Consider the following 12,623-nt stretch of genomic DNA (forward strand, 5'->3'; position numbering starts at 1 on the left):
CACACGAGGGACGCCTCACACTCCGACATCTCACTCTCACTCACTAGCTTGCCTCCTCGGCGAGCAACCGACGACGATCCCTGCTTTTGAAGATCGAGAGCTGAGATATCGAACCACCAACTGCCTTTCTCCCTTTGTGGCAGACAGACAGAGCTGGTCAGTTGCGCTACGAGAAGCTTCCGTTTTGAAAGGAGCGACAGACCTCCAACCCGGCCAAACTCACGATTTGGCCACGCCCAGACGCTCGCCATGTCTCGACCACAAGCAGCCGCGCCAGGCACATCAGCAGGCGGCGTTGTCGTCTTTGGCGGCGGCACCGCGACGAACAGCCTCGTCGACGTGTTTGAATCGCTGCGCGCGACGAGCAGCAGCCTCAGGGGAGCGCGGGGATCTTCGGGGCAGTGCACGCTGAGCTATGTGATTCCCATCAGTGATAACGGCGGCAGCTCTTCGGAGCTCATCAGAGTGTTTGGGGGTCCTGGTACGTTGCGTTTTTTTTCCCCTGGTCGCCTTCAATTTGCCTTTCCAACCTTGTGTAACTTTGTGTGCGACGGGTTGGGTTGCTCGTTGTCAGGCGCAACCCCCCTCCCCTTTGAAGGCAGATAACTGACTTAATCGACACGGCCAGGTATTGGTGATGTGAGAAGTAAGTCGAGCTGCTGGCACGTTGTGTTTGGATACAGAGTTCCCCAATATCTCTTGTGAAATGCTGAGAGCACCCAACGCCATCAGAGTAGAGATACGCGCCGGTCTACCATCAGACACAACCATTGTGTTGTTCCCGCTGACATCATCTAACAGGCCGTCTCGTCCGATTGATCCCGGACTCGGATACAGACCCGGAGCGCGCCTCACTCAAAGAACTCTTCAACCACCGACTCCCAGAAGACCACGCTCTCGCCCGCTCAGAGTGGCTCGACATCGTCGAGTCCCGCCACCCACTCTGGGGCCCGTCCACCACCAGCACCTCCTCCTCCTCATCGCAGGCCACTCCTGGATCGACCGGGTATCCCGCGGGCAGCGGCGGTATATCCTCCGAGAAGCGGGAGCTCATCCGCAGCATCTTCAACATTGTCAACATGGAGATTGTCAAGCGCGCGCGACCCTCGTCCGTCTTCAACTTTAGCCGCGCGAGCATCGGCAACCTGTTCCTCACGGGCGGGCGCGTCCTCACCGGTAGCCTCGAGAGCGCGGTGTACCTGCTCGCCACGATCTGCGGCGTCCCCGAGCACGTCCGGGTCGTCCCCGCGATCAACTCGAATTTCACGCACCACATCTCTGCCGGGCTGGCGAACGGGGATGTCATCACGGGGCAGAACTCCATCTCGCACCCTTCGGCGCCGACGGCGCTGCCTGACGATGGGAGCAGTCGGGGGATGATGGCTGGCGGGAATGGTGGTGGTGGTATGGACGTGGATGTGAGGGATGAGACGGCCATGTTGGACCTGATCGAGGATGCCACGCTGCCTGGGTCCTTGCCGACGTTGAGAAAGCCATACATCTCCTTCAACAAGGGCGGCGGCGCGTTGACGCCGTTGCTGTCAACCGCCGAGTCGAGCAGGCCCGGCAGCACCGGGCAACACACCCCCATCACCGGCAACGATACGACAACGCCAAATGCCGCGAGGCCCACTAGCAACGGCAGGGACACACTGGACAGCCTGACCTTCGACTTGCAAAGCACCAACATCATCACATCCTCACCCCCGCAAGAACCGCAAGACCGAGAGCCCTCCACAACCCGGGCACCACCACCACCATCATTCCTCCTCCCGGGAGGCGACCACCCTTTACCCGCCCGGATAGACCGGATCTGGTACATCAACCCGTACGGGCACGAGATCTGGCCGCCCGCGAACCCCAAAGTCACGCAGACCATCCTGCACAGCGCGTCGACCGTCATCTACAGCATCGGCTCGCTGTACACGTCCATCGTCCCGTCCCTCGTGCTGCGCGGGGTCGGCGCCGCGCTGGCCAGCTCCCGCACGGCCCGGCACAAGATCCTGATTCTGAACTCGAGCCTTGACCGGGAGACGAGCGGGCGGCCGTTCCGGGCGAAGGCAAGGCTGGCAGAAGCAGAAGCAGACGCAGCAGCAGCAACGGAGAAGGGACATGCCGCGGCACATGGCCAGGGCCCTGATGACCAGAGCTATGGTACAGATCATACGGGAGGAGGAGGAGGAGAAGGACAGGCGGGGCCAGAAGACGAGGACTTCACCGCCGCAGACTTCATCCGCGCCATCGTGCGCGCCTGCGTGCAGAGCCAGGGAGAGCTGCCCGCCCGCATGGCGCGGCGGTCCTCGCTGTCCTACAAGGTCCGCCAGCAACAGCAGCCGCCTGCTTCTTCTTCTGCTGCTGCTCTCTCGCGCACTTCCGCTCCGCCTGGCGGCTCGGAAGATCCTACGTCGTCAAGTACCCGAGATGGCCATCGCCCTGCTGCCGCTGCTGCTACCGCCGCCGCGCCACACCGGACCAGCACCAACGAAAAACACCACCAGCAGCAGGAGCCGGATGACTTATTCTTCTTTGACAACCCGGCCGTTGTGCGCCGCTACGTCACGCATCTGGTCTACCTCGAGGCTCCCGGGGCGCCGCGCGTGGACAAGAAGGTCCTTGCGGGGATGGGCGTCGAATGTGTGCGCGTGTACGGGCGGCGGGAGGGGGGACGGGTGGTGGTGGTGGTGGTGGTGGTGAAGCGGCAGCAGGTCTTCTGGCTCCAGGAGGGCAAGCACCACAACAGCAGCAGCCACAGGGACCACTGCGCTACGACATTGCCGGGCTAACCCGTGCGCTAGAGGCGATCATCGTCATGGGCGGCGGCGGTGGTGACAAGGCTGGATTTACGCGCAGTCGCCGGAACACAAGCGGGCAGTAAGCAACTAGAGGTGTTAATACAAATATCAAGGTTCGTATTGAGCCGGCATCGGACAGATCCAGGGGCGCTGCTTTTCGCCATGCTCAATTGTTGTGCCCCCTTCACGGGCTGTGATCCAGCCAAGGAGTGAAAAGGCCGGGCATCAAACAAACATACAACTCCCGGGCCGGCCTGATGTTACGGTGGACTGTGCGACAGCACAATACTACCCATGTCCGGTCCAGAACAGTCCTGGCGAGGTTTCTGCCTCCGCGGATGGACCAGTCACTTGTTTCATGCTGACCTCGTAAGGGACACGGGGTCGCCGAGCCAATGCCTTGTTCCCGGCTCTTAGACCGCACAGGACCAGTGGTGGGCTGCTCCCGCACACCAGGAACATGTTATGTGCATCATTCGGACATATTCACCTCTTGCAACAACATTGCTAGCGGCATACGGAGGTCCTCACCCGTGGTGCTTGCCGATATTGTTGGGGGTGCAGCTCGTAACACAACATCGTCCCATTCGGGTGTCGTGCAGAGCTTCATGTCAAACAACTGCCCAATGACAAATAAGGATTCTGTCCACTGTGAGATTTCTGGCCTCCATGTTGTCGCGCTGCGGAGTCATCGGATCTAAAGCAGTGTGCGACATGGGTTGGTATTCCAAATTGCCCATGCCCTCGTGGTGCGCGTGTGCGCGGTACCTATCATCGTCTTCCGTCGGATTGTCTCGTCCCAAGAGATGTGAGCCAAGGTGGCTGCGGGAGACATCGTCCTACTACCACTTCAAACACTGGGCGGAGGAGATAAGCTGATCAGAGACTCGAAGCGGGAACCAGCCAGCCCGACTTCTGGAGCCTGGTTTGGGTTGAAACGACAAATGAATTATAAGAAGGTCTCAGCATCAGCGGAGAGCTCCAAGTCAAGCATACTTGCGGCGTGACAACATAGAGCAGGCGTGAATTACGATTGTGCTCGTCCCTGTCTTCCAACCTAGTACTTGTACCCGATGACATCCTCCCACTCATCGCCGGCCGAGTTGATGCCCATTTGCTCACTTATAATTATGAAGCTGGAAGTCGCGCAACATGTTGGGCTCTCGAGTGCTGAAGCAAGGCGCACTACCCTCTTCGGCCTCTGCCCGCTTAAGCTGCGTGTTCTTAGAAATGATTATGCAGGGCTCTCTCACCCCAACTGCTCCTTCGCGTCTGGATCATTGGTATCAATTGGAGACGATGCCCGCCATGCCACCCTGCGGCGCCGGCTACAGGGGGCTATCGGCGGCCAGCATCGTCAGCCGCCGGGACTCGGCACCCCGGGCGGCCCGCTTGGAGCACACCAGCTTCCGCCCAAGGGACCATCGTCGTATGCAAAATGCGCCTCGAGAGCCTTGCAGTGAGCCATTGGATGACTCGACTGGCCTAGCGACGCAAGAGCTGTGGCTTCGATTGGTGGGCCTACCTGCTGCGTATGGTCTCGAGATTCGCAGAGAAACGACTGCCAAGGAAGGTGAGACACCCATGTCGTTGGCAGGGCGTGCCGACTCAGAGGACCCAGCGGCGCCGGTGCCGGCGCGGAGCGGCGATTCAGCTGCGCGGGGAATTGGGCATGTGTCACGGGTCGGTGACTCGAGGCGGACCCTCGAGTGTTCCGAGGGTCCATTTTGGAGATAAGGCATCTCGACGGCCGGGGCACAAAGCACAGGAGGTCAGAACATCGTGGGGTCTACATATCTAGACCTCACCACCGCATCCAGATAGCTTGGCATCATCACTTCTCAGGCCAACACCACTGCATCTCAGTACCACTTGATCAACATGGGAGCAACAGAGAACGACGCCCAGGCTACGCTGCCTATCCGCCCAGCGCCGGCAGCCGCCAATGGCAGCTCGCCAGCAACCTTCGGCCCATCCTTGTTGGGGCAATTTCCCTTTGATCCAGAATACCGCAATATGAACCATGGTCCGTAGCACGAAAATCGTACCTATCACCCGTCCCTCCGCTATTTAGCGTCACTAACTGGATGCCCACCATTTAGGCTCCTTTGGGTCTATCCCAAAAGCCATACAAGCCAAGCTCCGCGACTATCAAGACCAGGCCGAGGCCAAGCCTGACAAGTTCATCCGCTTCACTGGCCCGCAGCTTCGCGACGAGTCCCGAGCCGCCGTAGCAAAAGTCCTGAATGCTCCCACAGACACCGTGGTTCTTGTAAGACCACCTTGGCTTGGCTTTACGCCAGCCTCCCTCTCCCACACCAAACCTACCTACCTCGGAACCACGCAATCCTGACCCAGACAACAACAACAACAGGTTTCCAACGCCACGACGGCACTCAACGTCGTCTTGCGCAACTTGACGTGGAACCCCGACGGCAAGGACGAGATCCTCTACTTCCAGACCATCTACGGCGCGTGCGGCAAGACAGTCGACTACATTGTCGACACCAACAACGGCAACGTCTCGTCGCGCTGCATCACCATCACCTACCCGGCCGAGGATGACGAGATTGTCGAGCTGTTCCGCGCCGCCGTCAAGACCTCGACCGAGCAGGACCACAAGCGGCCGCGGGTCTGCATCATCGACTCCGTCTCCAGCCTGCCCGGCGTGCGCTTCCCCTGGGAGGCCGTGACCGGCGCCTGCCGCGAGCTCGGCGTGCTCAGCCTCGTCGACGGCGCCCAGGGCATCGGCATGATCGACATCGACCTCGCGGCCGCGGACCCGGACTTCTTCCTGTCAAACTGCCACAAGTGGCTGCACACCCCGCGCGGCTGCGCCGTCCTCTACGTGCCGCTCCGCAACCAGCACCTCATGGTGTCCACCCTACCCACCTCGCACGGCTACATCCCAAAGTCTGCGGCCGGTGGCCCGCGGGCCAACCCGCTGCCCAAGAGCGCGGCAGCAAAGTCGGCCTTTGTCAGCAACTTTGAGTTCAGCGGCACCATCGACAACTCGCCGTACTACTGCATCCAGGACGCCGTGCGCTGGCGCGAGCAGACCCTTGGCGGCGAGGCCGCCGTCATCAGGTACTGCGAGGACCTGGCGCGCGCGGGCGGCCTGCGCATCGCCGAGATGCTGGGCACAAAGGTCCTCGACAACAAGAGCAGGAGCCTGTCGCGCTGCGCAATGACAAACGTATGCCTCCCCGTAAAGGTGGTCGACTCTGCCTCCGCCTCTGCCACTGCCGCCGCCGATGACACCGCCACCGTCACCGTCCCCGCCCAAGACGTCCCGCTCGTCCTGCAGTGGATCCAGCACGAGCTGCCCCACGCCTACGGCACCTTTGTCCCCGTCTACCTCTTCCAGGGCGAGATCTGGACCCGCGTGTCGGCCCAGGTGTATCTCGACCTCGCCGACTTTGAGTGGCTGGCCGAGAGGCTGCGCGAGATCGTCGCGCGGGTCAGCAAGGGCGACTACAAGGCCTAGCTACGCTACGTACCCACTCAGGTGGACAGCCGGGCATCGTTCCAGGACCTCTATGCGCAGACGAGTGATACTTTTGTTGAAATGAGAGGTTTTTTTTTATTTTTTTTATTTTTATTTTTTTGAAATAACGTAATCCACAAGTGGGTGAATCACACAAGTGGATGAATCAGTTATCGGGTACTCGTACGACAATGTATAAGTCAATTCAACCACAACGCCTCAAATCAATTCAAACTATTCGGAATCCTCTTCTTCAGAGGCAGATATAACTTTCTGACACGTACGAGCATTATGCCCGGGCTCGCCGCAGACGCCACATCGTCGCGCGCGCATTTCGGGCCTCCTCGTACGACCACTATTCTGACTCGTTTCCGCTATTAACTGCTGCGTCGCATCGATTTGAGCCTTCAAATCCTTTGCCTGATCAATTGTGAGGGACCCTCCTTTCTGTAGCTGCTTTCTTTTCGTACGACGACGGCGGCTGAGGCGGTCGTTTGCATCTCGAAGTTCGGCGATTTCTTGGCGCATAAGGTCCTGCTCGTGCACCATCATTATAACTCCTTTTCCTAGCTGTCGTAGGCCCTGAACAATGGACGACGGAGAGCTATTCTGGTGTCGTACGATACGATTTTCAATATACTTCGTCTGCGATTCGGTCTCAATTGGGTTGTTCGGCGTCTTTGAAACCCATGGGGGTGGTAGTCCAGCAGAGGAACCTGGCGGTGTCGGCGTATGAAACTTCACATCTAGCTGCGAAATCACATAATTCGGGTCGTACGGTACTAGGCCTGTCGCTCTGAAGCCTGCCTGGATGTTTGATTTGGTCATTGCAGTGTCGTACGCCTTATAAAAGGCTGGGAGGAAGTCCTCCTTTGAAACGTGGGTTACGTGCGCCCGCATTAGACCTTCGATTTCTTTACCGTACGCCCGTTTCAGAGGTCCAAAACACCCAACATCGAGAGGCTGGAGCTTATGCGACGAATGAGCAGGCATACAGAGCGTAACAATATTCTGTTCCTTGCAGTAGAGCTCGAAATCGACGGAATGGTGGCTCTCGTGGCCGTCGAGGATAAGGAGGCGGTGGGTACCCTTCGTACGACTCTTTGTATGGAAATCAAAGTGTTTTACCCATTCTAGGCCTCTCTCGTTCGTCGTCCAACCGTTTTCTGAAAGCGCGATTACCCAGTTGGCCGGTAGAGGGCTATTCGCGGTCCAGGAGTCGAGGTGGACCTTCCCGGCGAAGATAATGTACGGCGGGATTGAATAGCCGTACGACGCGATACCCTGGATTACTGTAACCCATTCCTGATTGCCTTGTTGTACGGCTCTTGGCCTCCCGCGTCGATCGGAGGTCGTAACGACAGTTTCGGCGGAGATTTTACCCATCGCGAAGCCCGTTTCGTCGAAGTTGTAGATATCGTCATCGTGGATCCCGTATTTCGCGATTATGTTTTGTACGAGCTCAAACCACGCGCGATACGCGTCTGGATCTTCGCAGAGGACTCTCTGGTAGTCGATTCTTCGATTAAAACGCGTACGGAGCTCTGATCGTCGTCGTACGAAGTTTGAGGCCCAGTTCGTTCCGACGCGTGGCGCGTCGCGCACGCGGAGGAGTCGATCCGCCATTTCTCGAACACCACCTAACCGCGGTGGAAACGATCGCGAATCTAGGTCGATTATATATCATACGATACTGTCCTCTTCGTACGAGGTCAATTTCTGGCAAGGTGGTCGGATATCTTGTTGCGCAGGTCGGCCGTGTTGTCGACGTTGGAGGGTTGAGAAGGATACATTATAGATCTGTGCAGCCTTTCGTACGCTCAATTCTGGGTTCGATTGAAGCGCATTTAGCGCGAGAACTAAATCGCTTTTATTTGATTGTCGTACCATAATTATTGGTGGAGAAAAGGGGGAAAGAAGACAGCCTGTACGAAAGTGGCGGGGGACTGATTCATCCACTTGTGTGATTCACCCACTTGTGGATTACGTTAGTGTGAAAAGCTGTACGGAGAGCCACGGCTGATGCGTAGTGCGTCTATTTTGAATGATATCAAGGTTTCGTGGACTCTTATTCATAATATGCTCGTATCGTGATAATGGAACTGCTGCTCTGACTGATTGGTTCATGGCTTGCTAGTAGTTGATGGCACGGAGGCATCTCCATGCGAGTACTTCACACAAGTCACGCGGCCAGGAATGGCATTGCAAAATGGCAGTGAGCGTATCCCTCACTCAGAGAGACACAAGTAGAATAATCTCAAGAATTATTCTCAAAACTCTACCCACACCCAGGCTCGTCGTCCAGTGCATTCCCCTTGATGTCTTCTCGTGGCGCTTGCCCGCCGTACGCGCCCCCGTCGAGGATGACGCCCTCGTTGTTATCGAGGTCATCCTGCACTCTGCGCCACCGCTTCGCCCGATCCTTGCGGCCTTCCAGCTCGAGACCTTTGCCCTTGCCATTCTCGTCGCCGCCCTCGTTGATATTGAGCACAGGCTTGAGCATGGGCTTGATCAGCCCCCCGAGGAGCGGGTTCCTGCTGAAAGTCCCTGCGCCGGCTCCACGATTGCCCGACGTTTCGGCCAGAGCAGTGCCAGCGGCCGGCTCTTCGTCAGAGTCTGGTGTCTTGGGTCGCTCGATGGCGGCCATCTTGCGTACCACCTTGCCGCCCACGAGATCGATACTGAGCACCTGCTGCCGCTTCTCATATTCGGGCCGTGCGTTCCACTCCAACTCCCGCATGATCTTCTGCTGCCGCTTCAGCTCGCGCGCGCGGTCCTCGGGGCTCGCCCAGATGTTTCCTCCGTACCCTTGCCCGGCGAGCACGCCGCTGACGTCAAAGTCTGCGGCCTCGTCGCGGACCGTGGTGCGCTGGGCGTTCTGTGCCTGGAAGGTCAGCAGGCGGTCTCTGTTCTCTAGAGCGCGCTTCTCAGCGTCGCTGCTGCCAGAGAGCGGGCCGCCTTCCCGGGGTCGCGTGAAGGGCGCAGGAGCCTTGGAGACGTCTGGTCGGCGGTGGGCCTCGCGGTCTGCGGCCATCTTCTCACGCCCGCGCTCGGCTTTGAGTTCGCGAATCATGAGCTGCACCTCGGCCGAGCTCAGGAGTGGGGTGCCGCAAAAGGTACATGGCCCGAGGCCTTCCTTGACGCAGATGACTTTGCCGCAGCTCATACAGTTTGGCGCTGCGGCGAGCAAGGGGTGCCTCGCAGCGACGCAGTTGCATCTCCTGCTGGCATCGTCAGTCGCTTGCGTGGGATTTGTGGTCATCTCGAGCTTGCGAATGGCTGAGTCGAGGTCTGTGAGGGCTGTAGAAGCACCGTGCATGGCTGTGCCGCCGGCAATGGTGATTTTTGTCTTGGGCCCCGGCGTTGATGTTCGCGAGACTGGGTTTGACTTTGCCTTGGACTTTGGCATGTCTGATATGAGATGGCCAGCAGCCGAAGGTGGTGCTCTTGGCGGCGGAGGCGTGGCCGACTTTGGAGGTTGAGGAGACTGCTGCTGCTGCTGCTGCTGCTGCTGCTGCTGTGGTCTGGACGTCGAAGCACCTTGCGATGGGACGGCCGGGCTGGCCCGCCGCGGCATGTAGTCATCTTGCAGGCTCTTTTTGTTGTAGGCGGTGCCGGGCGCAGGCCCAAGGTCGGCGACTTGACGCGGCGCCGGTGTGTGTATCTGCGGCTTCTTCTTCTTGCCTGTTCTGCGTGGAGGCCTGGGCACGCCATCTGTGTCTGAGGGCGGGTTGCTGGACTGTGGCGTCAGTGACTTTGGGTCCTGCCTCCTCGCGTTGAACGAGGAGATGAAGTCGACCGCCTCGGGAGAGTCACCGAGGAGGTTACGGAAGTGCTCGACGGCCTCGAGCTTGGAGAGGGTCGAGGCATAGTCAAGGACCTGCTTGAGCTCCTCTTCAGGCAGCGGGAGGAGCCTCGCGAGCTGAGTCGTGGACATGGCTTCTCGCAGGCTGCGACGTCGTCAACGGTACTGCACGGATCAAGCCACAACAAGGACAATATAATCAACTGCTTGCTTCAGAAGCTGCAGATGCGTGCCATGGAAGTGGTGGTTGCTGGTTATGATGGATGCACGAGTGAGCATCTTCCCACGGCCCACTTTGCAGTGAGTGAGTGAGTGAGTGAGCACAGCATCAATGAGTCGTCCGGCGAGCCGTGGTGGGGCATGAACGGTTGACGTTGGATGTCCCCTCCATGCTGACCTAAGCTGCGCCTGCCATCCCGAAGCCAGCATCAGTGGCGCCCGTGGGGGTCCTTCCAGCAGCCGCGCAGTCCGCCCACCCATGCACGCACATACAGACACACACATTCACTCACAGACGCCAACAAGCATTGTTCCGCCACACCACCATGGAAGCCAAGACGACAGATCCAACCTGCGCGGCCAGTGCACTGCCGTCGCCAAGGACAGCCGAGCATCTTGACATGTGTAAGCCTTCATATCTCTAGCGGCCCAGCCTTCCATTGCCTGGACGCCTTGGCTTCTCTGCGAACCACGTAGCAAAGCAATGCCTTGGCAGTCACGGGTTTACCAGCGCGGGATCGCCCTCATCCACTCGTTGCAGTTGTCGAGAGGCCCCGATCGCCGCCTCCTCGCTCTAGCACAAACACGCACTGGCCTGTCTGTGGACGCGATACTTGTCAAGAACCTTCCTCGCCTGCGCCTTCCACAGCTTGACCTTTTATAATTACAAGCGCCCCGCATCCGAAGCCATCAAGAGTCGCATGTGGATGGGAGAGGAGTCGAGATCACGTCGCAAAAGGCAGCGGCGCGGCTACGCTGTTCTGTCGTCACTATTTGCGCCGAGCGACGTGAAACGGACCTCACGACTCGGTGCAGTTACAGAGCACCCCGGCTCAGGCTGGGCCGCTCCGGTCCTTCCCGAGGGCGACGTGCTGATCGAAGCGCATCTTGGGAAGAACGCTGGTGACGAGGTGGCGCTGTCGCTACCACGGTGCTGGCTTGTGCGGCGCCGCGTGTCGCGATTCATTCCGGCGGTGCCTTGGCGGATGGATTGGGCTCTGGGTTGCCTTGGCAGCGTTGGTGCCAAGCACACGGTGAGACTGCTGCAGAAGGGCCAAGTCTGGTCCGGACCCTGATGAAACGCAAGCTGTCGTGAAACAAAACAGCTTTTGCGGCGGCGGGCTGCTATTTAAATCGGCGGCGACCCGCACCGCTGGTGTCTGCGGCAACAGGGGGCTGCCCGGCCTCGAGATCGCCTACAATCTCAGACGGGCGGAGCCTCATTCCTTGGCCCGCTGCAACTACCGGCCCTGTTTGCACAGGGATTCTCTGGCGGGCTTCAATCTCCTTCAGGCTCTGCCTGCGTTGCAACGCAGCAATTCTGCGACCCACCCTACTGCGATAAGGGCCATGCCAAGCTACCACCTGTCTGTTCTCAATGCTGAACCAGCCCTTCTGTGCTTCGGTGGCAGCGGCCTGCTCCCGCACCAGCGACACACTTGCCTGGCGTCGTTGCTGCACTTGGTGCTTTGCCAGAATGCCTGGAGATTCGGCCAAGAAGACACAAACATACGTGCTGACCCTCAGATGCCTGCTGGCCAGGCGTTCCCGCGCGCATGGAGCCCCAGACATGTTGCGGCCATCCAGCCAAGCTCGCGCTCAAGCATCATAACGGGACTCGATCACAAGTGATAGGAGACGCTCGATGGAACCTCCTTGTCAGTTCTGAAGCAAGATATGCCAATAAAGTGGGGGTCCAAGATCCAGCACCAGGCAGTGAGCAGGGGTCTTTTAACGTCGAGCAGCGGACTCCTGGTCGACTAGCGTCACAGGAGAGCATACCCGCCCTCCGGCTTCCACGAGGATCGACTCCGCGCACAGAGGCCCAGAGGCCTTATTTCTGTTTGGCATGGCAGGGGAAGCTGGTCCATGCCTAAATCGAGCATGAAGCCTGGCACACCCCCATGCTCGAGCACGATTTTTTCACTGGCCAGCAAAGATTGAAACGTTTCGTTCGACGGGCCCTCGCCCAGCTAAAATTAACACTCCAGTTCTCCGTACTCCACGTCGGGTAGCCAGTATGTGCGGCGGGCCTAGACTCGAGGTGTAGACGAAGTCGACCCCCTTTATAGACTCATGCGGGCCCGCGGCCTTCCCCAGAGCCAACATCTGAAGCCTGCTCTACTCTGTTTTATTCTTCGCAACGCGGGCTCGTGGTTTCTTTCTTCAGCATAGAGACTGGGTTCTGGCAATCCGCCTCTGATGACATTTCGCACCAGTAGTCATTCTTCCATTTCCTAGTGTCACTTGTTTCTAGACCTCGCAATCACCTCCGTTCGCACTTCGCCACCTGGCGCAGGTTCGCTATCCGATTCTCGAC

At 58.8% G+C, this 12,623-nt stretch overlaps 4 protein-coding genes across 4 annotated transcripts; 3 read left to right on the forward strand and 1 right to left on the reverse strand.

The window, feature by feature from the left end:
* B0I36DRAFT_97559 (uncharacterized protein) lies at positions 1-2,985 on the forward strand. Its single transcript, XM_046163679.1, has 3 exons — positions 1-481; positions 629-646; positions 802-2,985. The coding sequence occupies exons 1-3, from the start codon at positions 250-252 to the stop codon at positions 2,781-2,783; spliced, it is 2,232 nt and encodes a 743-aa protein (XP_046015970.1). The 5' UTR covers positions 1-249; the 3' UTR covers positions 2,784-2,985.
* A 1,588-nt stretch (positions 2,986-4,573) lies between these two features.
* On the forward strand, positions 4,574-6,427 carry B0I36DRAFT_319264 (pyridoxal phosphate-dependent transferase). The gene is made up of 3 exons (XM_046153387.1): positions 4,574-4,818; positions 4,895-5,064; positions 5,167-6,427. Exons 1-3 carry the CDS (start codon positions 4,674-4,676, stop codon positions 6,277-6,279), a joined length of 1,428 nt encoding a protein of 475 aa, XP_046015971.1. The 5' UTR covers positions 4,574-4,673; the 3' UTR covers positions 6,280-6,427.
* Positions 6,428-8,330: 1,903 nt separating this feature from the next.
* B0I36DRAFT_319286 (putative zinc finger motif, C2HC5-type-domain-containing protein) lies at positions 8,331-9,847 on the reverse strand. The gene has a single exon (XM_046153388.1). The coding sequence runs from the start codon at positions 9,686-9,688 to the stop codon at positions 8,558-8,560; it is 1,131 nt and encodes a 376-aa protein (XP_046015972.1). The 5' UTR covers positions 9,689-9,847; the 3' UTR covers positions 8,331-8,557.
* Positions 9,848-11,428: 1,581 nt separating this feature from the next.
* Positions 11,429-11,985, forward strand: B0I36DRAFT_406604 (uncharacterized protein; the record flags this gene model as incomplete). The annotated part of the gene is made up of 1 exon (XM_046161821.1): positions 11,429-11,985. A coding segment is annotated over one exon (507 nt), but the record flags the coding sequence as incomplete, so codon positions are not given.
* Between the last annotated feature and the right edge of the window lie 638 nt (positions 11,986-12,623).

This window comes from Microdochium trichocladiopsis, assembly GCF_020744255.1.
Source record: "Microdochium trichocladiopsis strain MPI-CAGE-CH-0230 chromosome Unknown B0I36scaffold_3, whole genome shotgun sequence".
In the NCBI taxonomy this organism is placed as follows: domain Eukaryota; kingdom Fungi; phylum Ascomycota; class Sordariomycetes; order Xylariales; family Microdochiaceae; genus Microdochium; species Microdochium trichocladiopsis.